This window comes from Lepus europaeus, chromosome 21, assembly GCF_033115175.1.
Source record: "Lepus europaeus isolate LE1 chromosome 21, mLepTim1.pri, whole genome shotgun sequence".
NCBI lineage: Eukaryota > Metazoa > Chordata > Mammalia > Lagomorpha > Leporidae > Lepus > Lepus europaeus.
Window position 1 is genome coordinate 13336890 of NC_084847.1, and position 26598 is coordinate 13363487.

Sequence of the window (26598 nt, forward strand, 5' to 3'; positions counted from 1 at the left end):
TGGAGAGGAAGTGGGAAGGTGGTGGGGTGATGCCGGAGGAAGACTTGCGGTAGGTCCATGAGGATAGCATGATTTGCCTAGTGTCTCCCCTTGCAGCCTCTGTGCTAAGTGGTGTGAAGGAACAGCTGTGTTTCCTCTCCTTGGGGCAGTGGGGACGCATTGTAGCCCCCATTTTATAGAGGGACACACTGAGGCTCGGAGAAGCAGTGACTCCCCTAAGGCCACAGGATGTGAAAGATAAAGCAATTCTGGCTTTTAGAAAGATGCATTCTAGGGGTCGGCGCTGTGGCGTAGTGGGTAAAGCTGCTGCCTCCAGTGCCGGCATCCCATATGGGCACCGGTTCGAGTCCTGGCTGCTCCACTTCTGACCCAGCTCTCTGCTGTGGCCTGGGAAAGCAGTAGAAGATGGCCCAAGTCCTTGGGCCCCTACACCTGCATGGGAGACCTGGAAGAAGCTCCTGGCTCCTGGCTTCGGATTGGCGCAGCTCCGGCTGTTGTGACCAACTGGGGAGTGAACCAACGGGTGGAAGACCTCTCTCTCTCTTTCCTTCTCTGTAATTCTGACTTTCAAATAAATAAATAAATAAATAAATATTTTTTAAAAGTATATTTCAAAAAAATGCATTCTGTATGCCGGGGACGAGAGCCCTATGAAATGTCTGCAGATTTAAAAGCATTTAAGCCGAAGCAACCCCTCGACAGAGCTGTGCACTGATGGTGACATTCCCTGCTGTTGGCTGAGTACCTACTCCATGTCACACTCTGCATGGAACCTTCTACGGACATCCGCTTTTGACATCCCTGAGGGACCCTGAGACCAGGACAGCCTGGGGGGTGATGGGATAGGGGAGGAGGCTGACTTACCTGGACCTCCCCCCGGGAAACTGACACTTGCAGGCATCACCTGAAGGGGGCGCTCTTTCTCAGCTCCTTGCAATTGCTGTGCTGTGGGAGTGAGAATCAAATCCTACCAGATCTTCAGTTTCACAGAAAACCAAAAATCTCCTAAAATCTCCCCAGGTCTCCTGATGTCATTTTTTTAAAAAGATGTATTTATTTATTTGAAAGGCAGAATGAGAGAGAAAGGAAGAGATAGAGACAAAGATCTTCCATCTGCTGGTTCACTCACCAAATGGTCTCAGGAACCAGGGTTGGGTCAGGGCAAATCCAAGAGTCTGGAACTCCATCCGGGTCTCCTACATGGGTGGCAGGGACTGGGGCATCCTCTGCCGCTTTCCCAGGAGCATTAGCAGGGAGCTGGGTCAGAAGCAGTGCAGCCAGGACTCCAACCAGCAATCCAATATGAGATACCTGCGCCACAGGCAGCAGCTTAGCTCACCGGGCCACAATATCAGCCCAGACATCCCCCGATTTTGCACCCTGACCACAAATTTTTAGACTTCAGAACTGTGGGCCCCTTGGTACCTGATGGCCCAGGAGTGCTCTGTACCCAAGGCTGACTCCTGTTTTACCATCTGGCAAACGCAGAGATGCAGTGGATCCTGCGTCGGCCTGGGATGTGGGCTCCATTATTATCCCATCTCACAGAGGCAGAAACTGAGTCCCAGAGCACGACTCGGCTGCCGCAGGCCCGGAGCAGCTTAGAAGCAGGGCCGGAAGCTAAGGGCTCGGGAGGGGAGCCGACCTGGGGCTGCTTAGCTCTCAGCTGTCATTCTGAGCTGTCTCCAGCAGGGCAGAGTGGAGGGGAGGAGACACGGGGAGGAGGAGGGGGGGACTGGGGTCCACCCTGTCTGTCCCAGCTCCCGACAGGCCCCGCCTGAACCTGGGAGGGCAGTTGTGGACCCAAGCTCCGGCCACAGAGCCCCTTGTCCTCCTCCCAGGCTGCGCCGTGGTTTCTCAGGGCTCAGGATGCAGAGGTGGGGGCTGTGGACCATGGCCTCCCTGACGCTTCTGTCTGCGCGGGCCTTTCCACCAACGGACATCAATATCAGCCCAGGTGAGCACGGGGGCGGAGGTTGGGAGCAGGTGCAGAGGAGGAAAGCTCCACGGGCTTGAGTGTGAGGCCTGGCTGCCTGGGCCGCTGCCTGCCTGGCCACAGGGGTGTTGGAGGACACCGACTGAGCCTCCTGGCAGTGTTCCGTCCCGCAGGCCCCATCGCAGACACTGACCTAGACCCAGGCCCCAGAAGCCTAGAGTATAAGTCCCGCTTTTGTAGGTTTCAAGCTCTGTGGCCCAGACAAGTTCCTCTGAGCTTCCCTGGAAAGTGGAGGTTGAGAGAGCACTCTGGGGGGGCTGCTGCGCAGGGGCAGCGAGATGACGCGGGCGCAATGCTTGGCACAGTGCCAGCACCACGCGCCACTCTGCAAATCGTATTCTTGTGTTTGGGTTTGGAATCTGGGCCCCCTACCCTCACCCTGGAGTTCAGACATGAAGAGGACACAGCTGTCCCTTGGGTGGCCTTCCTGGAGGTCTGGTTCGTGACTCCCAGCCCTGTGGGTTGTATGGGGTGTCTCCAGAATTGGGGAGCCATCAGTCTCAAGCCTGTGGCCTCCCAGTGTCCCATGTAGAGGACCAGGCACATCTTCTGCTTTGGGAAAGGGAGGCCGGGGTGCTGGCTCCAGGGGACCCCCACCTCGGGTGCAGAGGGGGTTGAATCCTGCAACCTCCTTATTTCTTCTGGGATCTTTTCAAACATTGTCTGAAAACACATAGGTATTTTCTATTTAAGAGGCAGAAAAAAAAAAAAAAAAAAAGGCTGGCGCCGTAGCTTAACAGGCTAATCCTCCGCCTTGCGGCATTGGCACACTGGGTTCTAGTCCCTGTTGGGGAGCCAGATTCTATCCAGGTTGCCCCTCTTCCAGGCCAGCTCTCTGCTATGGCCCGGGAAGGCAGTGGAGGATGGCCCAAGTCCTTGGGCCCTGCACCCGCATGGGAGACCAGGAGAAGCACCTGGCTCCTGGCTTCGGATCAGCGTGATGCACTGGCCGCAGCCAGGAGAGAGAGAGAGAACAAGAGAGCGCACTTCCATCCTCTGTTTTACTCCACAGATGTCTGCAGTGGCTGGGGCTGGGCCCGTCTGAAGCCAGGTACTCAGAACTCAGTGCAGGTCTCCCACACGGATGGCAGGGACCCAGCCTCTCGAGCCATCACTGCCGCCTCCCAGGGTCTGCACTGGCAGGAAACTGGAGTCAGGAGCCAGAGCCAGGAATCAAACCCGGGTCCTCTGATAGGGGGCTCAGGCACCTCAACCGTACAAGCTCCCTCTGCTTGTACTGTTACAGAGCCGTCTATAGAGCTATCAGTGTCAGTCTCCATGACTTATGTAGCCCTTTGCATGGGCCAGGGACAATTCTAAGTGCTTTCCATGTCTGTACTTACTCAATCCTCACAGTAACCCTGTGGCAGAAATACTACTTTTTATCCTCACTAAATTAAAGCTAATAATGAAATACCTAGATGGAAATTCTCATCAGGCCACAGTTATTGGGCTGTTACAGTGTGGGAGTGAATTCAAACAGAGTTGCTAGATAAAATACCAGTAAATAAATACCAGTAAATCCTTTTTTAGTGTAAGTGTGTCCCCAAGATGGCACAGGGCATCCTTATAATAAAAATTATTTGTTGTTTATCTGAAATTCAAATTATGTTTTTAGATTTTTTTATTTATTTATTTGGGAAGCAGAGTTACAGACAGAGAGGGAGAGACAGAGAGAAAGGTCTTTCAGGTGCTGGTTCGCTCCCTAAATGGCCGCAATGCCTGGAGCTGGGCCAATCAGGAGCCAGGAGCTTCTTCTGGGTCTTCCATGCAGGTGCAGGGGACCAAGCACTTGGGCCATCTTCTACTGCTTTCCCAGGCCACAGCAGAGAGCTGGATCGGAAGAGGAGCAGCTGGGACACAAACCAGCACCCACATGGGATGCCGGCACTGCAGGTGGAGGCTTAGCCTACTACGCCACAGCGCTGGCCCCTGAAATTCAAATTTTACTGGCATTCTTTTTTCTTTCTTTCTTTTTTTTTTTTTAATCTGACAACCCCCATAGTAAGGGTGAGGGGAAGGCGTAGTTCACGCGAGCTCAACAAGGGCTTCAGCGCTGCAGAAGCTCTGAGTGCACAAGTCAGCAAACTCCCAGGGCCTGGGCTTCAGCTGCAGACACCTGTGGCTCACAGTCATGGAGGCTGGAGGTGCAAGAGAGGAAACCAGCACATCCGGGCTCTGGTGAGGGCCATCCTCCTGACGCGCACATGGCGGTGGCTCATATGACACAGATAGAGAGCACTGCTCTCTCTTCCTTTTCTTCTTATTTTCTCTTATTTGTTTGAAAGGCAGAGTGACAGAAAGAGAGGGGGGCAGGGAGAATCAGAGAGAGCAAAAGATCTTCATCGGGGCCAGCGCTGTGGCGTAGCGGGTAAAGCCCCTGCCTGCTGTGCCAGCATCCTGTATGGGCACCGGTTTGAGTTCCGGCTGCTCCACTTCCAATCCAGCTCTCTGCTGTGGCCTGGGAAAGCAGCAGAAGATGGCCCAAGTCTTGGGCCCCTGCACCCATGTGGGAGACCCGGAAGAAGCTCCTGGCTCCTGGCTCCTGGCTCCTGGCTCTTGGCTTTGGATCAGCACAGCTCCGGCCATTGTAGCCATCTGGGGAGTGAACCAGTGAGTGGAAGACCCTTCTATCTCTCTCTCTCTATCTCTCTCTGCCTTTCAACTTTCAACTCTGCTTTCCTAGTTGTATCAGCAGGAAGCTGGATGGAAGTGGGGCATCCAGGACTCAAACTGGTGCTCCAACACGGGATGCCGGCGTCACAAGCGGCAGTGTAACCCACTGCACCGCGATGCCAGCCCCTCTCTTCCTTTTCCATAATGGCAATAATAATAAAACTCTCATGTCACATCCACACCTACTTACCTCCAAAGGCCGTGCCTCCCAACACCGTCACACTGAGAAGGAGACTTCCAGCCCACGACAGTGTCTTTGCGACCTTGCTCTTGGGCCTTGGTTCCCCTCTCCCCCAGAGAGAAGGTAGACGAAATGTGTTCGAAGGCTTCCCTGTGTAGCCCAAGCCCCTGCCTTTGTGCCCAGTGTGCGTGGGAAGGGGCTGAGGCTGGCTCTGAGTGCAGGGAAGCGACCTCTCTCTCATTAACTTTTGTTGCCCACAGTGCCTCTCTGAGCCTCAAGTTTTCTCCTGCAGAAAGTGGGTCAGAGGGTGCCTACCTAGGCTTCGGGGATCTTCACAGAAATCCTGCAGGTGAAGTGCTTTGCACGCAGCACGACTTGAAAAATGAGAGCTAGCGCCTTTACCACTTCTGGCCCCAAGCTTGGCGATGTTGCAGTAGAATTGGCCAGGGCAGTTTCCGGCAGTGACAAATGGCTTCATCACAGACAGGAACCTCAGATGTCCATCCATCCATCCGCAGGCCTCACGCTTGGTTCACGCAGAAGGGGACTGAGGCCACACCTAACCTGGCAGCCTTGTCGGTCTCAGAGTTGGAAAGAAGGGTCCTGGAAACCCATCCAGCCCAAGGTTTTCCGCATCACCACTGCAGAAACGGACTACGGAGGCCAGCTGACCTGGTCAAGGTCATTACTGGTCCAAGTAGCCGTTCTGCTGCTCCCCAGGCTACCAGCCGGGCAGAAAGCTCAGCTGGAGGTGGAGCAGATAAACCCTGTAGACTGGAGGACAGGGGTTTCAACCCAGACAGTGTGAGTGAGCATGACACTGTGTGTCTCCATGGGCCCTTGCACACCCAAAAGCCCTCCCATTGGAGGGTAGGCCTGGCCTTTTTCCTCTACCTTTTGGAGCAAAACAGAACAAGTCACTCACCCCTCTGCAGCAGACCTTTTATAGCCTACCCTTTGGATATGCAAATATATGCAAATAGCACAACTCATCCACACCCCCAAGTTTGCTGTAGAAATAAGCAAAATCTCTGTAGACCCCATCGAGAGACTTGCAAGGATTTCACCAGATGAGCGCCTGTTCCCAACACCTGTTCCGTGAACTTGCCTTTGATTGTATTGTTTAAGCGGAGTAGCAAGTGTAAAATGCTTGGGGCAGTGGCGGGCACCGTGCCTAAGTTATTGCTGTTCTGTAATTCTTCAAGCAACAAAAGCATCCCTCTCCCCAGAGCCTGAGCCTAGAACTCCCCACAGCAAAGCAATTCCAGAAAAGCATTTAGAACTCAGGGCCTGTTTCTGCAGGGCTCCAGGGCGTGTAGATGGGGAATAAGCAAAAGTTCTGTGGTCTTTTCTTCTTCCCTCCAAAAGCCGGCATTTGGAAGGCCCCGGGTCCCAGGCTCTCTCTGCTGCCATCGTATCTAATGTTTACTAGGAGCCGGGCACTGCTCTCACGCCCCCAGTAAAGGTGAAGAAAATGAACTATAAAGCTGAGTTTCCAGCAGGGGCTATCTGATGCCGGCATCCGAGCCCTTTAACCAGAGCCCAGAGGCCTGGGGAACCCCTGGAGCAGACCCCCTCCTGGACCGTCCCTTGGACACTCTGGCCCACACCCGCTCCACCTCTGTGGTCACAGAGCATCGAGAACCTGTCTTCGCGCATGCTCACTGTCGCCACACATGTACGTTCCTCCATCCAGACTCCGCAACTTAAGGCCACAGACTCCAAGCCAAAAAGGCCTCCAGGAATCAATGACCAACTTGCTTAATTAATTAATCATTACATTTGGTGTTCAATATCCTTATTTTGCAAATGATAAAGCCAAGAGCAAGGTATTTGCTGTAGTGTTGAGGACTTTCCGGGTAGTCGTTAGACCTGAATCGCAACCCCTTGCTAATCCTGGGAGCAAGGTTCTTACCCTCTGGAACCTCAGCTTCCTCATCTGTGAAATGGGGCTGATACTAACACCGCCTATAGTTTAGTCTCCAGGAGTCACTTCCGAGCACCTAACGAGCAAGGCCAGACATCGTCCGGTGCTTTTGCTTCTGCACCTTGTGTTGTCCGCTCTCTGAGCCAGGGCAGTCTGGCAGCGGGGTGGGTGATGAGGGTGACAGTGTGTCCTCCAGGCCCGCTGCAAGCACCCAGGGCCCAGAACAGGGACTGGGCAGACCACTGTGGCCCCGGAGCCTCCCCACCCCCTCCCCTGGCTGAGCCTCAAGGCTGAACAGGGCAGGATGCAGAGTGGGGAGTGCATCTGTGGGCGGCTGGGAGTGGGGGGACCAGGGGACTGAGCAGCCAGAGTGAGTAGGAAGGTGGCAATTTATTCTTTTTAAAAGGGAGGAGGTGGAGGGAGAGCCCTGAATCCCACTGCTGTGTTTTCTTTCCCTAACAAACTCAGAGCTCTCTCCAGGGTTGGGGGACTTGTGGGCTTTTGGCGCTGCTAACTGAGCTAAAAGACCATGAAGTTTGGTCTCCTGGTTTCCAGAGCAACAACCCCTGTGTATCCCCCCCACCCCAGCATGTCCTTGCCTTCTCCTTCCCCTCCCACCCCCCACCAGCCCCACCTCTCCCCCTCCCTCGCGCTCAGATTCCCAACCAAACCGTTTCCAGCTCTCCCGGGGCTCCATTCTGTCTCCCACCCCCAGGCCTTTGCCCTAGGCAGATGCTCTGCCCTCCCCTAGAATGCTCTTTCCCTGACTTCTCCTCCCAGCTGTCTGAATTGAGGCCTCACTCCTCTAGGAAGCCCCCTGGATCTCTGGGTCTGAGTGCCCTGTGACAGCACCCTGTATTTCCCCAGTCCGGAAAAGGGGCCTGCCGGGCTCTCGTCACCCCGCCGACTCCATGAAGACAGGGAGGGGCAGTCACCCACTCTACTCGGGAGAGGAAAGGCGGGAGCAAACGACAGAACTCCTTGGCCACCTCGTCCTCAGGTCCTCGCCTGGCACACACCCACAGAGGGCAAACGAACGACATTTTGATTTCTATGCTTATGTCTCTTGCTCGTGGTCCTCGCAGACGGCATGACCTGTTAGGGCAGAAGTCACAATGACAGAGTTTGCCACTGTCAACCCCACATGGAGCCAACTGCCTGCCACCAGCCAGGGGCTGCTGTAGTACTTAGTGGAATCGACAAGGGAGTGGGGCACAAGGGAATGGCTTGAAATGCAGTGCGAGTCCTGAGGGCTGGAGCCGCACGGCCTGGCTTCAAGTCCCAGCTCTGCCAATTACAAGCTGTGTGACCTTGAGCACGTTAGTCAGCCTCTCTGTGCTGTGGTTTCTTCGTGTGTAAAGGGTGGGGGCGGGGGTGTGACAGTAGTACTTCCCTCGTAGGTTGTGTGCTGATAAAATGAAAAAAAAAAAATCCGGCCAGTGCCACAGCTCAATAGGCTAATAATAATAGGCGGCGCCGGCACACTGGGTTCTAGTCCTGGTCGGGGCGCCGGATTCTGTCCTGGTTGCCCCTCTTCCAGGCCAGCTCTCTGCTGTGGCCAGGGAGTGCAGTGGAGGATGGCCCAGGTCCTTGGGCCCTGCACCCCATGGGAGACCAGGAGAAGCACCTGGCTCCTGCCATCGGAACAGCGCGGTGCACCGGCCGCAGTGCGCCAGCCGCAGTGCGCCAGCCGCAGCAGCCATTGGAGGGTGAACCAATGGCAAAGGAAGACCTTTCTCTCTGTCTCTCTCTCTCACTGTCCACTCTGCCTGTCAAAAAACAAACAAACAAAGAGTCATTTCCTCTATAAAAAAAAAAATGAAAAAAATCCAAGAGTACTTCAAACAGCTCATGGGACATGGAATTTATTTTGGTGCAAAAAAAAAAAAAAATCCCTGAAGTCCACGCATGGCTTTTCTTGTCGTGACTTTTTGCAGATGCCTTGTGTCAAAAGCACACAATGCATGCTCCCTGGGGCTTGCTCTGGCTAGTGCGTGCTCCCTGGGGCTAGCTCTGGCTAGTGCGTGCTCCCTGGGGCTAGCTCCGGCTAGTGCGTGCTCCCTGGGGCTAGCTCTGGCTAGTGCGTGCTCCCTGGGGCTAGCTCTGGCTACTGGGTTGTCATCATTCCCTGACCGTGCACCTCCAAAGCTATCCACAGCCCTCTGCAAGAGACGAGGGAGCCGGGCTGGGGCCGGGTTCCCAGTTCCCAAAGTCCCAGAGGCAGGCAGGAGTTAAATCCCCAGGGCAGCGCAAGCCCAGCTCCTTCCTGCCCCCACCCAGGTCCTGCTAATTCCAGGCTGCCTTTGCCTGCCCAGGTGGAAAGGGGAGTAATGGAGCAGTGACCTGTCCTAGCCCCATTTTCTGGTGTGTTTCACCCCAGGCATCCAGAGCCTGGGCTGGGACCGGCAGCTGGGAGGAGAGGGTGCTGGGTTTCCACCCTGGGGGCTTGGGAGCAGCTTCCTGTGAAACACCCGTCAGGCTTTAGGACCAAGGACCCTTCCCCCCTCCTCTCCCCACCCAGCTCCCTTCATTTCATTGTTAGTTTCTCTTCCCCACTCCCTACTAGGGGAGAGAATGAACGACCCGATGGCTGATTGCACAGGGGCCGGCCATCTTTCAGTCTGGCACTGTGTAGGCCGGTGCTTCCCACATTTTCACACGTGCTAGAATCACCTGGGACCCTTGTTAAACTTCAGATTCTAAATGTGTGGGCCTGGGGGCCTGAGAATCTGCATTTTGAGGAAGCTCCCAGGGGCATGCTGGCGTTGTCCTTTCCCGCAAACCCACAGAAGGCCATTCGCCTTCAATGCTTGCTTAGGAAACTCCAGAAATTGCCATCCCAGTGTCAGGACTTGCCAGGGTCAGCGGCATCAGGACACGTGGGCAGGGCACACAGCCTGTGCACCGATTCCCCAAGACGTGGTATCTGATTCCCTACGTGCAGCCATCCATTCAATACTAACTCCCATGCACGTACTGTGCGCCAAGGCGCCGGGTGGGGGAGATCATCAGTGCAGACGTTGATGGGGGCCAGAGCGCCAGCCCTGCACAGGGACTGACAAGGCTGTGTGAAGGGCAGAGCGACGAGGCTGTGGGAGCTCCTCTCTGCCCTCCCTGGAGAAGTCACTGTGCAGCCGAGACTTGGAGAAGAAACAGGGCCTGGCTGCACGCAGGCCATGGGCAGTATCTGCAAGGCCCGGGCATGTGCTTGAGAAATGCAGGAGTTTGAGCAAACTGGGAGCAGAGAGAAAGAGGGGTGAGCAGTGGAGACCCCCGGACAGTGCAGTGAGATGCGATCAGGGTGTTGTTGCCATGAGGGATTATTTTATATTTGGGGATTCTGCTCTCCACTGGGATAGGGTTTCTCAATCTGGATGCCACTGGCATTTGGGGTCAGGTTACTCTCTGTTGTGGATGTTTATCACAGTCTCGGGTCTCTGCGCACTTATTGCCAGTAGCATCCATCTCCGTCTGTGACAACAGTACCTCCAGGCATTGCCCAGTGGCCCTGAGGTCCAAATCCTCCCACGCTGCTTGAGGGCAAACCACCATTCCCGTTTGCTGGAAACTGAGGGTGCCTAGGATATGAGACCTTTGGTTTTACAACTGGGATAGTTCTGGACTCGCTAGGGTGAGCGGATCACCCCCCTTCTCTCTGTAATGTAAGTAATCAGGATGCCAAGTCATTTGAGGGTGGGTGGGGGCGGGAAAGGGGGTCAGTAGTGAATCATCCCAGCCAGCCACGCCTGGACAAACTTAGACAAGTTTTCACCAATCAATGTCCTTGGTTCCGAGCCGAGGCAGGGGTTGCCAGAGGGAAGAGGATGAGAATGGTTTGTTGTTTCCCATCCTTGCTAAGGCGGAAGTTGCTACAAATGTAGACCCCAGGGAGGGATTCAGTTCAGACCCCAGGGAGGGATTCAGTTCAGTCTCTGTGTAGCAGGTGGTGCCAGAAAGCCCAAAGAGCTCGGCCACCCTCAGCCTTACAAGGAGTCCTCCAGGCCTCATTGGACACCAAGTCCTTCGGGATCAAGATGCTCTCCACTGAGAAGGGAGGAGCCTGAGGCCCAGGGAGGGACAAGGACAGGCCTCGGCCACTGTGCTCCCCAACTCCACAAGCAGAGCTCCTGACCTTTGTGCTACAGGAGAGGGTCAAGTGAGCAAATCCTTAACCAGTTGACTCCAGTTTGGATACCGGCGTGAACTGAGAGAGAGTTGGCCAGGATGGACCAGGAGGGGTGAGGTTCTCCAGGGCTGATTAGCATTCACAAGGGAAAGCCTCGTGGCTCTGACCAGTCCTGGACAGCGTGCCTTGCAAACTGCCTGCCTTGCATGGCTCTCCCGTGCTTTTCTTTCTCCAGAAAAATCACAGAGACATGAACATGGACATGGACACGCATGCGCATACATAGACATGCATACACACACGTGCACACTTGGGGCTTTGCACGATTTACATGAATTGCATTCAGGTCCACAAACCCTATCAGATCATTGATAATCCTGCTATTAGGGTACAATCTATATAAGCCAGGCACTCCATGACTATATTTGGCCCAATGAATTGGTCCAGAAACCCTGGGGAGCAGTGCTATAGAGACCGCTGGTCATGCTCCCTGCTGTTGACGTGCCACCGTGAAGCACAGGGACTTTGGAAGCAAAGACCTTGGAGTCATGGGGCCTGCACCCAAATCCCTACCCCACCACTGATCTGGAGGATGCTTTGGGCAAGTCACTTAACCTGTTCAAGCCTCAGTTTCCCTGAATGTGCTTAGACCACTGCAATGCTCTAGGGATGTTGTCCACTGGTTTATTTTTTAAGATTTGTTTATTTGGGGCCGGCACTGTGGCATAGAGGGTGAAGCTGCCACCTGCAGTGCCAGCATCCCATATGGGCGCCGGTTCGAGTCCCGGTTGCTCCACTTCTGATCCAGCTCTCTGCTATGACCTGGGAAAGCAGTAGAAAATGGCCCAAGCACCTGGGCCCCTGCGCCTGCATGAGAGACCTGGAGGAAGCTCTTGGCTCCTGGCTTCAGATCGGCGAAGCTCCAACCGTTGTGGCCAATTGGGGAGTGAACCAGCCGATGGAAGACCTCTCACTCTGCCTCTCCTTCTCTCTGTGTAATTCTGACTTTCAAATAAATAAATAAATCTTTTTAAAAAATAAAAGAAAGATTCATTTATTTCTTTGAAAGGCAGAGTTACAGAGAGAGAGACAGAGAGAAAGGCCTTTCATCCACTGGTTCACTACCCAAATGGCTGCAATGGCCGGAGCTGCGCCAATCCAAAACTTGGCACTCCTTTCGATCTCCCACACAGGTGCAGGGGCCCAAACACTTGGGTCATCTTCTGCTGCTTTCCCAGGCCATAGCAGAGAACTGGATTGGAAGTGGAGCAGCCAGGACTCGAACCAGCGTCCATATGAGATTTTGGCACTGCAGGCAGCGGCTTTACCTGCTACAACACAGCACGGCCCATCCACTGCTTCATTCTTCCACAAACCCAGCCAACCACTGCAGTGGCCTTGAAAGCAAAGATCGCACACCCCTAGGGACCACCAAGGTGACCCCGGGGATCAGCTAGTTTGGTTTCATAACAAGCAGGGCAGACGGAGGGAGCACAGATCCGGGGTGGGACCCACAAGTGGCAACCCCCTTCTAACCGGGTTCACCGCTGCCTGCTCCAGAATGGACCGGCCAGCTCACAGCGAGAAGGGTTCTCAGCCTGCCTGGCTCTCCCAGAAATCATCTGGTGTCGTGGTTTCCCAAAAAAGCATCTCCTAAGAATGCATCTCAGAGGGGCTGAGACTGGAGAGTTTCAGTGTCGCAAACACAGATTTTTCTAATACGCTCCTTTTCCGAATTAACCACAAACCCTGAACCCCCGTAGTTCAATGGGCCAGAGATATAAATAGTCTTGTCTCCAGCCTGCCGGTATACCCATGGGAAAATGGGCACTCCTCCACAGAGAGCCTAGAAATACAAATCGAAATGAGACACCCTTCCTTGCGTGTAACATTTGCGAAGATTGCCATGGAAGGGATGATACTCAGAGCCAGCCAAGGGCAGAGCAAGACAGGCACTCTCAGCTGTGGCCGTGGGAGTATAAATTGCTTTCAGCAGACAATTTAGCAAATTGTATCAGCCTGAAAAACCTCTCTTCAGAAAATCATCAGAAATGCCAAAAAAGCTTTATGCACAAAGCTGTTCATCTCAGAATTATTGTAATGGTTTTTTTTTTAAAAAAGGAAGCAATCTAATTATCCAAAAATAAGAAACTGATTAAATAAACTCCAGGAGTGCCACTCAGGAGCGTAGTCAAGAGATATTTAAAATAATGTTTACAAAAATGTAGAATGGCAAGGGGGAGATACTTACACTCTTTAATTTTGGAAAATCAGAACACAGATTTGTATTTATACTACAGTGTAATAGCAATTGCATCTATAACTCATCACATACAAACCTGACATGAGGAAAAGTGAGCCAAAGCACTAATGATTTCCAAATGTTCCAAGCCGAGCATATATGACTTTTGTTATTTTCTGAAATTTAGGCATGCGTGTGTGTGTGCGTGTGCGTGAGTGTGTGTGTGTGTGCGTGGGTGTGTTTTAACCTCAAGCGTAGAGTTGCATTTGTTATGATAGGACGTGTTTTCTTGAAAATATAAGGGGACTCTAACATGTCGGCAGCAAATGGAATTGAAACATACATTTTTTGTTAGTGCAAAAGATTTTCCAATCCATGCATAGCATCTTAAGAATACATACTTTTTGATCTTTGAATGCATGGATTTTCAATTTTTTGTAGCAAAATAAATGTATATTTGAATTCCATTTTCAGTAAACTTTTTTACGTCCCTGGATATGGGAAAAGCTGTGGAAACAACGTGAGCCGGGCCTCCTTCCCCCACCCCACTTCCGGCCCACCTTCCCCCACCCCACTCCCAGCCCGCCTTCCACCACCCCACTCCCGGCCCGTCTCCTCTCTGTCCCCAGCCATTGCAGAGCTGCCCCGGGCTCCCCTCTGCCCCCTGTTCTGGATGGAGTTCCAAGGCCACTGCTATCGCTTCTTCCCGCTGAACAAGACCTGGGCGGAGGCCGACCTGCACTGTTCCGAGTTCTCCATCGGCAGGAGGTCTGCCAAACTGGCCTCCATCCACAGGTGAGAGCTCTTCAGCCCCCCATGGTCCAACCAAGCACCTCCTGGACAAGGGAGTGGAGAACGGCATTTCCCACCAACGTTTCTCTCTGGTAACTGAAGCTACTGGCTTTTCTTTTTTCACTTTTTAAATTTTATTTATTTGTTTTTATTTGAAAGGCAGAGGGACACAGAGAGAGAGAGAGAACCTTCTACCCACTGATTCTCTCTCTCTCCAAATGCTCACAACAGTCAAGCCTGGGCTGGGTTGAAGCCAGGATCCAGGAACTTAATCCAAGTCTCCTATGGGGGTGGCAGGGACCCCAGATGCTTAAGCCACATTAGCCACCTCCCACGATGTGAATAGCAGAAATTTAGATTGGAAGCAGAGGATCTGGGACTCAACCCAGGGGCTCCGATATGGGATATGCAGATCCCAAGCAATGTCTTAACTGCTTTACCAAATGCCTTCCACTGAAGCTACTTTTTAACCAGCCCAATTTCTCAGTTAAATTATCTTTGACAGTAGATAGCAAAGTGTTTAGCAGCAGTAGCTAAGAACATGCAGAAAGATCCATCCCGCTAAGAGCCAATTTTTTCTCCATATCACAGGGAGCTAGACCCTGTGATACAACTGGGCATATGTAGAATATAGTGTAAGGAAACATGACTGGCATTGATTTGTTGAGCATGTCACATACATCACCACATCGCAAACCTTCAAACCATAGCAGGTGGATAGCCTTATTTTACAGTTCAAGAACCCTTGGCTCTGAAAACGTGAGTAGTTTGTTCAAAATGACACAGCTATTACACGGGAGAAATGGGTTTTGAACCTGAGTGATCAGATTGCACAGTTCCCCCTCCAAGTCCTGCTCCCATAGTGCTGTGTGTCTCTCGGGCTCCAGCTGTTGGACCTCTCAGTTGCAGAGATGCCCACTTGCTCGGGAGGACGCCCAAAGATCCAGACCAGTTGATGCAAAAAGCACGAGGTTTTTATTGAACGTTTGCGCAAACGGGCCCCCACCTCAGGCAGTGAGGAGCCCCGAGCGGCAGTTTCACACAGGTTATATAGGCAACGAATTAGCATATGGAATGCAGAGGTGGCACGGGATTGGCTGGTTCGGAGGGACAATTAGCATACCGGAGAGTGCTGAGGAGAGTGCTGAGGGAACCAGCTGAGGAGAGTGCTGAGGAGAGTGCTGAGGGAACCAGCTGAGGAGAGTGCTGAGGAGAGTGCTGAGGAGAGTGCTGAGGGAACCAGCTGAGGAGAGTGCTGAGGAGAGTGCTGAGATTCTCCGAAGGGGAGTGGCAACTCTGCTCTGGGCATGCCCAGAGGTTATCTGAAGGGGATTGACTTTTCCTTCCCAGAGAACGTCCTGCCCGCTGGACTCTGGGGAACATCTAACCTCTTAAGAAGCCCCTGATATCTGCCCAGGCCTAGTTTCTTGTCCCTCTCCCCCATAAGGGTCCTTCACAGCCACAATGGCCGCCTCAATCACCAAGGATCTCTTTACTGAAGTAGCCTGTGGCCCCGGCACCTCGATGTCCTCATGCCCCCTCTCTCCTGGCGATCTTCATTCATCCCCATGTACTGCATGTTTTTCCGTCTGACTTCCCTGCGGGCTTCTTGTGTGTTCTTCAAGATTCTCAGAGATAGAAAGAGAGCAAGAGGGGTTTTCCTTTATGTTTTAGAGTCACTGAGTTTTGTTGAGAATAGAGAAGTTGTCCTGGGTCTTAGCTCCTAGATGAGTCTTGAATTCACACCCATCTATTATCCAACAGAGAGATCAAACTCTCTCCACTGTATTCTCCATGGAGTTGAAGAATATGCCGAGACAAGGTCTGACCAGGAAAATAGCCACGATGGGTATTTAAGACAGATTTATACACACACACATGACGGAAGCTCAGAACTTAAAGAGGACGTAGTGAGGTAGAGACACACAGAAACACAAAGCCAGTTCCAGCCCTAAGCTGGAGGCTAGACCATTCTGTCTGGGAGCTGGAGCCACAAAGTAGAGGCAGCCCCTGCCAGAGACCTCCAAGCTTCTCCCTCCTTCCCCCCCCCCCCCCCCCCCCCCCAGGAGGCTCACCAGTGCCTCCCATTAGCTGGCAGGAAGCTGACACAGTGTCTTGAATGTGGCGCCGCTGGGGCCCAGCAACTGAGGCCTCCAACCTGAACAGGAATCCTGAGATTTCAAAAAAAAAAAAAAAAAAAAAACTGAAGAAGGGAGCACCATATTAGAATAAAAGAGCTTACGGGGGCCACTTCCCTAGGGGATTCCAGACCCGGGAATCTGTAGCCTTCTGCAAACGGATGGAGAGCTGGAGGTTGGACCCTGGGTTAGAGCTCCCTCTACTGTTCACCAGGAAGTGGTCCTTCAGACCTCTCCCTCACACAGGCGTGGGACCAGCGTTGACTGTGTGTCTCAGTATGGGTTCACTGTGATTTGACGCCCTACACGTGGAAAACTAGGAAAGGCATTCCTTAGGGGCCAAATCTCCTGTGACAGAAAGGAACACAGTACGGGACGAGCACTTACAGAGATGGACCAATGAGCTTATAGAGGAAAATGAAATGTAAGAAGGTGAAGTGCGATTGAACGATAAGTTTATTTTGGTGCAAAAAAAGTTTTGAAATCCATACATAGTTTTTCCATAATATACATTTTCTGCAAACGGTTCTGGAGACCTCCCTTATAAAAGGGTAAATATATAAAAATGATTCCAAATCAAGATTTCACTTCAGCCAGCCCACAGGGAGGTCAACCCAACCTGCCTCCTTGTTCTTTGCATCAGAAAGGATTCCTGGCAAATTCAGGAGTTTTCCAGAAATTCCTGTTCTTTCCGACACAACTTTACTTTTTTCCGGTCTTCTCCTCTCCTGCCATCCCTCTTTCCCTGACACCAACTTATTCCCCCCTCCCACTCTCTTTTCTTTACATCTATTTATTTGAGAGCGAAAGAGAGAGAGAGAGAGAGAGCGAGAGAGAGCGCTTCCATATACTGGTTCTCTCCCCAAATGCCCACAACAGTGGAGGGAGAGGAGCTGCTGGGCCAGGGCTAACCCTCAGGGCTTGGAAGTCAATCTGGATCTCCCATGTGGTGGCAGGGACCCAAGCATTTGAGTTATCACCATGGCTTCCCAGGGTCTGTATCAGCCGGAAGCCAGAATCGGGAGCAGAGCTGGGAGTCAAAGCCGGGCAATCCAATATGGGATGCAGACAATTCAACACATATGGGATGCAGGCGTCTTAAGCACTTAGACCAATTTTTCTCTCTTATACAGGCTGTTCCCCATTTGCTTTCCTGAGAGCACGTAGAAGAGTTGAATTAGAACACATTTGGCTGGTATGTGTGGCGCTCAGGTCTCATAAAGCTAAGCAGTACACCTGCCTTCATCCTGGCTCTGAGGCACCATCCAGTTCAACAGAGCACTTCTCCATGCGTTTGCATTTTGCTTTTTCCACTAAGAACTAAACACAATTAGCTTATGTGCCTGCAACATCTGATTGGGGTTTAGGATTCTCCTACTTCCAGCTTCCCTAATATTTTCCATCTTTCTCTCAAATGACTGCTGAACTGAATTTTCATTTGATCTTTGCTTGGGCCTTTCTATTTCTCAGTTATTTTGATCAGACATGGGAGAAAGGCAATAAAATATTCAGAGTTGTCCAAACAGGTGCCATTGAACAAAGAGGATGATAAAATGACGAGGCTGCTGGTCTACCAGATGACTGTTGAAAATGCATGAGCAGTTGAGCTAGGAGCAACAAAACTGTGCATGAGAGAGGCATTTGGGGACATCACTACTTACCCAGCTGGATAGGATCAAGGTCAAAAACCCATTGGACTGAAGAATACCTTGTCCCCAGAAATTTCATTGCCCTCATTTCAGGCAGAACACACGCTTCCAAAGCACCAGCATTGATTAGCGCCTGGTGACAGCCTGGGAGAAGATGCCCAATAGAAATGAGACATGACATCAGCCTGTGGGGTCTCTGCAGGGCTGGCCCTGGAGAAACGGAGAATTAAACCAACCAGCCAGCCGCAGAGGGGAAGGGGGCTTTGGGCTGCAGATAAGCAAGGATTGATTCGAGGACATTGGAGGGAGGTTTCCTGGGGAAATCAGCCCTGGATCAGGATCTGGAAGGACCAGAGGATGAGGACAAGTCAGTGTTGCAAATGAAGACACCAGTGGGGACATTGGGGGCACTGGTCAGGAGCAGGAGAGGCAGGCAGTCCGAGACCCGAGCCCCAGCTCCACTGCTTCACGGATGCACGATCTTGACCAAGTGACGAATCATTCTCACTGTAGCAGTAATCACGCTGACCTCTAAAAAGTTGTGGGTGTCGGTGTATCCAAAGTTCTTAGACAGTGCTTACCTAACTTGAACTTCAGTAATGTCAGCCGTTATCATTTTCGTTCACTGTCATTCTCAGTCTCTCAAAGAGGCCCAGTTTTTCTTAGCGTTCCAGAGGGCATGCAAGCTTGCTTCAACCCCCACTCCCGCCCCTTTCCTCCTCAGCCCCAATAGTATCTGATAAACAACTCTGCACTCGACTTCCTGGAGCACTGTGTTGGGAAGGCTTCTAAGTGCTGCTAACATGGACTAGATCAGCAGAGTCATCCGCAAACAAGAGGAGAGGAAATGTATGTGCTTTGGTTTGCTACCAATGCCTCAAGCAAAAGGAAATCTAATGAGAGGGTTTTAGACAAGGTGGCATCTTTTGGAAAGCAGTCATTTGGAAGAAACTAATAGGAGCAGATAGATCTTTTTGCACCATAAAGGGAACTTCAGCATAGCTCTGCCTTGAAATGAGTTATTGGTTAGGTGCTAAGTCTAGGGCTTATTATTTTTATTTTATAATAGCTTCTTTGCACAAACTGAAGTCCACCTGTTAGTGGTAGGTAGAAGCCAATAACAGGAATCGCTTGTCCAGTTGGATCTGTCCATCTGTGATTGAAGGATTTGATGGAGTGTGCCTACCCCTTGTCCATTTGTTTTCATAACCCTTCCTCGCTCTTCCAACTCCTGCAAATGACCTTTCCAGGATGAATGAAATCAGGGCACTGGGTGAGGAGTTAGCTCATCATTCCTCCAAGGTTTCCAACACAGCAGCTCCAAATTTGGTGTCTACATGTAGCTGCGACCAGAGGAAGCACAGTGGTGGAGACTAGGGCCGTCTCCACTCACCACAGAGGAGAGCATTTCAAAGATGCCCCTATATCTAATCAACTGAAGTGTTCTCTTATATTGAATTCATCAAACTTGAGCACATGGCCAATGTTAGCTGCAAAGGGAACTGGGAAAATAAAATCTAGCTTCCCTAGGTTATAAGGTAGACAATGGTAAACAGATTAGGAATGGCTATAGGATAGACAACAGTAGTGTCTGCCCCAGTGCATGTCTGGTGTGAAGATGAAATGAATTCATGCATATATAAAGTATTAAGCATAGTATCTGGCATGAAATAAGGGCTCGGGAAAGATTTCAATGGTGAAAGCCTGTATGTGTCTGTTTAACTGTCCGTCCATCCATCCATCCCTCCCTCCACCTCTATTTCTTTGGTGTTTTAGCTGTGGACTGTCCTCAGGGTCCTCTAATGAGTCTTTTGTTGAGTGAATCATTTGATAAGCTCTTTGAAATAGAGAAAGAGAATCCCCCAAGAAGACACTATGGGAAGGGGGCTCTAAGGAAGGTGGGCTGTTGACCACAAGGCCGAGTGGGCACTGGGAGTTCAAACCTGCAGTTGAGTTTCCCAGAGAAACAGGAAATATGTTAGAGGCAGAGTGTGAGAAAAGGCTAGATGAGACAGGTGTGTAAGGACGGGTAGTGTGGAAAGGGCCTTTGGGAGAGAGCAAGCACGTTTGGTGGAGATGTTCGTTAAGTGGTGTGTGCGTTAAGTGGTGTGTGCAGGCAATGGAAACCCCTTTCATTGTCTCTTTGTGATATCTTCAATATAATCCACCTGCTTTACCAGTGTTTTTGAGATGGATTTAAATGTTTAGGGTTGAATAGCAATGCTGAGTCCATCTTTGAGCTGGTTTGGTTTAAACCCAGAGATGACCAGGTACAGACAGCTACATACAGGTGACCTCATTAAAAAATAAAAGCACGTGGAGCCCGCCTTGTGGTGCAGAAGGTTAAGCCACTGCTTGCCACTCTGACATCCCATACTGGAGTGCTGATTCCTGTCCCAGCTGCTCTGCTTCCAACCCAGTTCCCTGCTAATGCACCTGGGGAATCAGCAGAAGATGGTCATGTGGGTGACTCACATGGAGTTCCTGGCTCCTGGCTTCAGTCTGGTTCAGCCCCAGGTATGGCTATTTGGGAGGTGACCCAGCAGATGGAAGATCTCTCTCGATCCCTCTCTGTCACTCCACCTTTTAAATAAATAAAATAAATCTTTAAAAATAAAAGTAAAAGGGGCCGGCACTGTGGAACAGCAGGTTAATGCCCTGGATAGAAGCGCCGGCATCCCACAAAAGCGCCAGTTTTAGTCCCGGCTGCTCCTCTTCCAATCCAGCTCTCTGCTGTGGCCTGGGAAAGCAGTAGAAGATGGCCCACATCCTTGGGTCCCTGCACCGATGTGGGAGACCCGGAAGAAGCTCCTGGCTTCTGGCTTTGAATTGGCGCAGCTCTGTTCGTTGAGGCCATCTGGGGAGTGAACCAGCAGATGGAGGACCTCTCTCTCTCTCTCTTCTACCTCTCTCTGTAACTCTGTCTTTCAAATAAATAAAATACATCTTTAAAACAAAAAGTAAAAGTAAAAAATAAAGCAGATGGAGTGGGCATTTAACCCAGCTGCTGCATGCATTTGAGGGGAATGAACCAGTAGATTGGAACTCTCCCCTGCCTCTCTCTCTCTCTCTCTCTCTCTCTCTCTCTCTCTCTTTCTGTATGTTTGTCTGCTTCTTATGTAAGAAAAGAAAATACATGAAGATTTAACCCAGAGCCTAGAACCAAGTCATTTTCCTGTATTATTTGCTATTGCTATTATTAGTTCTTTGAACTCTGAGTTGATGCAATTATAATCCAACTTTCAAGTTGCTGTTATAGGCCGGTGCCGTGGCTCACTTGGCTAATCCTCTGCCTGCGGCGCCGGCACCCCAGGTTCTAGTCCTGGTCGGGGCACCGGATTCTGTCCCGGTTGCTCCTCTTCCAGTCCAGCTCTCTGCTGTGGCCCGGGAGGGCAGTGGAGGATGGCCCAGGTCCTTGGGCCCTGCACCCGCATGGGAGACCAGGAGGAAGTACCTGGCCCTTGGCTTCGGATCGGCACAGCGCACCGGCCGTAGCAGCCACTTGGAGGGTGAACCAACAGAAAAAGGAAGACCTTTCTCTCTGTCTCTCTCTCTCACTGTCTAACTCTGCCTGGCAAAAATAAAAATAAAAAATAGTTGCTGTTATAATGCAAATTCAGTCTTATAGATATTTCCAGAAGTTTAACAAGGATTGCTTTCAGTTTTCCATGTCATCCTAAAACCTGCTGCTCCGTGTCTTACAGCTGGGAGGAGAACGTCTTTGTGTACGACCTTGTCAACAGCTGTGTTCCTGGCATCCCAGCCGACATCTGGACAGGCCTTCATGATCACAGACAGGTGAGGAAGCAGGGGCCTAAGCACAAATCAAGATTCCCCATTGATGTGCTGAACTTTCCCACAGGAACCAGGTCACTGCTCTGCACCGAGCCTGGGGAGAGAAACAAGACACGGTAGGAGTGGCTAGGGCTCAGGGATGTGATGGGAACGCATTTCTTGGTCAGAGAAGGCAACTGCTTTGCCGTGGTTTCTCCAAAACGCCAACAACAAAGTGCGATTGGGGATGCAAGAGGCGTTTGAGGGGAAACGTCTATGACCGGAGCACGAGGAAGGGGCACGAGGAGTGGGTGAGGCCTTAGGGAAACTGTGTGTCTGAGACGTGCGCACCAAGAGGGCCGATAGGACTGGGCCTGAAGAGTCTCGGGTCACTGCTTGGTGAGGCCCCTGGGGAGCCCCAAAGCGAGGGGTGCACATTCAAAGGCTCCTGCGTTGGCCGGGAATGGACCAGCACGGGTACCCCTGAGTCATGCTGAGTCATGCTGAGTCATGCTGAGTCACACTGGGAGCAGCCTGCAGGAAGCTCCTTCTCACGGTGAATGTAATGGCAGTTCCAACACCAGGTGGTGACGCCAAGGAGGCAGGAAAGCCGAGCTGTCAATCAAGTGGGTTCTCTGGAAGGTGATCGGAGCAGCAAGCACTTCCGTGGAAGCCACAGCGTCGCTGGGTAAAATAAACATTTCAAGCCAGTGTCTAATGGGTAGATGGACGTCAACCAGAAGTAGAACATCATCCCCGGTGCAGGGAACAGCGTGGGTCGAAGCTCTGGGGTGGGGGAGACCTTGGCACATTCGAGGAAGCTGAGGATCATGTAGGCAGAGTTACAGTGGCAGCTGGGTGGAGTTACGGTGGAGAATAAGGCTGAAGAGAGTGACTTGGATCATATCCCCTAGGCAGCCTCCCAGCAAATTCCATCTGGAGATTTTGTCCATAGACTTTCCCTGGGCAGACTATATGCTGAGTCTGCGTTTCACATAAATGCCCCTTGCCACTTAAAGGCTGGTAGGGGACTTTAGGCAGCTTTACCTCTCTCTGGGTCTCAGTTTCTCTGTCTGTCAAAGGGGATAATAATGACAAGAGTGCCTGTTGTGAAAAATAGATGCAGTAACATATGTAAAGAGCTGGCGTGCTGCTTGGCACACTGAGAATTCAGGGATGGTGGACATTACTGTTAAAGCAGCAAAGGTAACAGCAGACAGTTTTCTAATCAATAGATTTGGCAAGAATCGTATGAAGTTGTACCTCTTTAAAACCCCACAATTTCTATTGACAATAGCAACTTTTTTTTGACAGGCAGAGTTAGACAGTGAGAGAGAGACAGAGAGAAAGGTCTTCCTTCCGTTGGTTCACCCCCCCAAATGACTGCTATGGCCGGTGCGCTGCGCCAATCTGAAGCCAGGAGCCAGGTGCTTCCTCCTGTCTCCCATGCAGGCATGGCGCCGTGGCTCTCTAGGCTAGTCCTCTGCCTGCGGCGCTGGCACCCTGGGTTCTAATCCTGTGTTCTAGTCCCGATTGGGGCGCCAGAAAAAGAGCTTTTTTATTTTTTTCAGGGCTGGGCACCCTGTGGGGGGCGCTGTGGCAAGTCCGTCACGAGCTTTAATCCATCCAACCCTCACAGCAGCTCTCCGAAGTAGATATAGACTCCTTGTACAGGCTTGGAAACTGAGGCTCAGAGAGGTGAAACGACTGGTCCAGGTCACAGGAAGTGATTGGAGACGGGATCTCCAGCTCTGATCTCTCCCCTCCTCCCTCTCCCCCCTCCCCTACTCTCTCCTTCCCCAACCCCCGCCTGTGTGTCTCAGAAATATACACTACACTCATTATACGAGATGAGCTCCATAATCATCAGTGTTTACAAGGCTGCTTTTCTAAGACCTTGAATTCAGAGAGAAATGGCTCTTCATTCTGGATGTTACAAAGATACAGTGCTTCCCACAGTTAATTTGCACATTTATTGCAACACTAATCAAATTGCCAACAGGACTTTTCTTGCAATTCCACAGTGGTTCTACATCAGGCAAGAAAAACAGACTATTTGGACAAAAATAAAAGAGATGAAGAATGACCCATCCACTGGTGAGGTGTAGCATTAGTATTCTGGGCAATGGAGTTTGAATCCCAGCATTAATGCTGTATTAGCTGTATCAATTTAGGTAGACCCTTCCGAGTGTCAGCTTTCTCCTCTCTAAAATAAAGTTGGCAATGCCTGCTCTGTAAGCTGGTGAGAAGAAAATGAGTAATGTGCCCAGCATGGCATATGATAAGCCCTCTGCAAACAGCAGCTAATAACAGTGGTAGTGGTCGTAGCAATCAGATCAGAAAAGCCCATGAGGGCATCTCAGGCATGGAAAGCCAAGACACTGCGGCAAAAAAGGCTCCTACATGAAGGATCTCTGCGAGAGAGACCCCAGTGGAGAGAAGGGGCCATCAAAGAAGGAGGTACCTTTCTCTGAAGGAAGAGGAGAACTTCCACTTTTCTTATGGCCTTGTCCAAATATGGAGATTGTGGACTCAAACGGCTTCCATAGCCTTGACAGCTCATGTCAAGAGCCTCGGGTGATCACTGATGTCATACATAAGAGTGTTAATTGTTAACAACAGGAGTCACTGTGCACTTACTCCTCATGCAGGACCTCTGACCTCAATGAGTTGTACTATCAGAATTAGCTGTAAAACTTGTTCTCAGATTTTTAAAAAATATTGTGTGTGTGTGTGTGCAAATTGTAGAAATCTTTACCAAGTATAGAGTGGGTCTTCTGTGTATAAAGTTAATTGAAAAGGAATCTAAATGGAGAATGAGACTGGGAATGGGAGAGAGAGGAGGAGGTGGAGTGGGATGGTGGGTATGGTGGAAAGAATCACTGTATTCCTGAAGTTGTACTTACGAAATTTGTACTCATTAAATAAAAGGTTTCTTTAAAAAAAAAAAAAAAAGTGAGGGCTTTTGCAAGCAGGTGCCACCTATGGAGGCACAAGAATCCCATCCAAAAGTTAGTATTTTAATCCTGTACCAAATCTGACATATTATTCCTGAATGACTCCACTGTTTTTCTCTAATGCTTGATTTAGGTAGTCTTGTGTTCAGAGTAGAGCTTGTAATAAATACTGCAGCTTGAGTTTTTAGTGGAAGCTTCTTAACGGTGCTGCAGATTTGATATTTGCATTGAGGAAATATTACTTTTCCAATGCACAGTTGCCACATTTAGTCCTGTACTATATCAAAATACTGATTTTGTAAAGTTGCATTCATTTGCTGTTAACTATGACAGACATATTTAAGCCTGATAGACCAATTCTTAAATATAATAAATCACACATTCAGTTTTTAAAAAAAAAAAAAGAATCCCATCCTTTGGACAATGCCTGATCTTCCTCTCCTTGGCTTGCCTCTTTGCCTCTGGGCGGAACCCCCCAGGAAGGGCAGTTTGAGTGGACCGACGGCTCAGCCTATGACTACAGCTACTGGGATGGGAGCCAGCCGGATGATGGCATCCATGCCAGCCCAGAAGAGGAGGACTGTGTGCAGATGTGGTACCGGCCCACCAGCGGTGGGTACCCCAAGACCAGGGCTCTCACGGGGGCACTGGGGAGGCATCACGAATGGTTGGGAGACAGACAATGTTTTCAGCAGCTTAGAGAGCAATTGGGGGTGCCTGGGGAGTGGCCATTCTCAGAGAATACATTTTTAACAACAGTTAGTGGGTGTTGTCGGCAGGCAGACTCTCACTTGGATAAAAAGACGTTAGAAGTAGAAACATAAGGAAAAGACTAGAACAGCAAGTGGTCAAAGGGTGGTGCTTCTGGGTCTTCTCACCAACACAGCCAAGGGCAATGTCTCATTATTCACCTTCAAAATGGGGCTAAGGTTTATCTCACAGAGTTGATATAAAGAAAAGAGAAAATGTGCACAAAGTGTACATGCCACGGTTATCACGTGCTATCCGCCGTCCTCACCCCTTCCACCTATGTTAGAAATAAAACTACTCTTATGCGCATTTTCCAGGTGAGGAAACTGAGTCACAGAAGTTGAGCAACTTGTTCAAGGTCACCCATCACGCAAACATAGTAGTTAGGTTTCAAATCTACATCTACAAAACTCCAGTCCAAGCATTTTACTATTATGCCCTCTTTGCTTCTTTTTCTTTTCCTGGTTAGGGGAGGGGATATGGATGTGGAATAATGACTTTTTTTTTTTTTTTACCTTGGGAGCCATCCTATAGCCTGGTACTCAGGGTTAGGTGAAGTTTTCCCACCCAGCCATGGTGGCAAGTCAAGATAGCTCTATAGGGGCGAACATTGTTGCACAGTAAAGCTAGCAAGCCACTCCCTCCTCCCCGCAACACCAGCATCCCACATGAGCACTGGTTCAAGTCCTAGCTGCTCCCTTTCCAGTCCAGCTCCCTGCTAATGTATCTGGGAACACAGCAGGAGATGGCCCAAGCGCTTGGGCCACTGTCATCCATGTGGAAAACCGGATGGAGTTCCAGGTTCCTGGTTTCAGCCTGACTCAGCCCTTGGGGAGAGAACCAGCAGATGGAAGATCTCTCTCTCTCTCTCTCTGTAACTCTGCCTTTCAAATAAAAAAGAAATCTTAAAAAGTTCAACCTTAGGAGAGAGGAAAGCTGGACAGCCACCTTGTCAAGTATCATCAAGAAAGGGCTACCAGTGCAGATGTGAGACCTACTGGGAAAACTCTTCCTCCAGAGAGTGATGGGGGTCACTCTCACTGTGGTTCTCTGCTTCTTCCCACACAGCTCTGAGGTCCTGGAATGACAACGCCTGCGGCCAGAGGTTCCCCTTTGTCTGCAAGATCCCTTCTCTGAGCATTCATTGATCCAGTCTTGCCCGCTTGAGCTCGGCTTCAGCATCAGCTCGTAGCTGTACCTAGTGGAGAGTTGACCCCACACAAATGTAAAACACACATAGGAGGCCAATATCCCAAACAGAGATTTGGAGCAAGTAAATCTTAATTCTACAGGGTTGTCTCTTGGCCACATAACAGGAAGCCCAAGTCAAAATGACCCAAGAATCAGGAGTCCAGGAGTTGATCTAGATTCAGGGTTGAATCCCACTGGC

The 26598-nt window shown here is 50.8% G+C and overlaps 1 protein-coding gene across 1 annotated transcript; it reads left to right on the top strand.

Moving 5' to 3' along the window:
- Nucleotides 1-1869: 1869 nt before the first annotated feature.
- CLEC19A (C-type lectin domain containing 19A) lies at nucleotides 1870-26356 on the top strand. The gene is made up of 5 exons (XM_062180180.1): nucleotides 1870-1957; nucleotides 13778-13943; nucleotides 21432-21525; nucleotides 24938-25070; nucleotides 26277-26356. The coding sequence occupies exons 1-5, from the start codon at nucleotides 1870-1872 to the stop codon at nucleotides 26354-26356; spliced, it is 561 nt and encodes a 186-aa protein (XP_062036164.1).
- The last annotated feature ends 242 nt before the right edge of the window (nucleotides 26357-26598 follow it).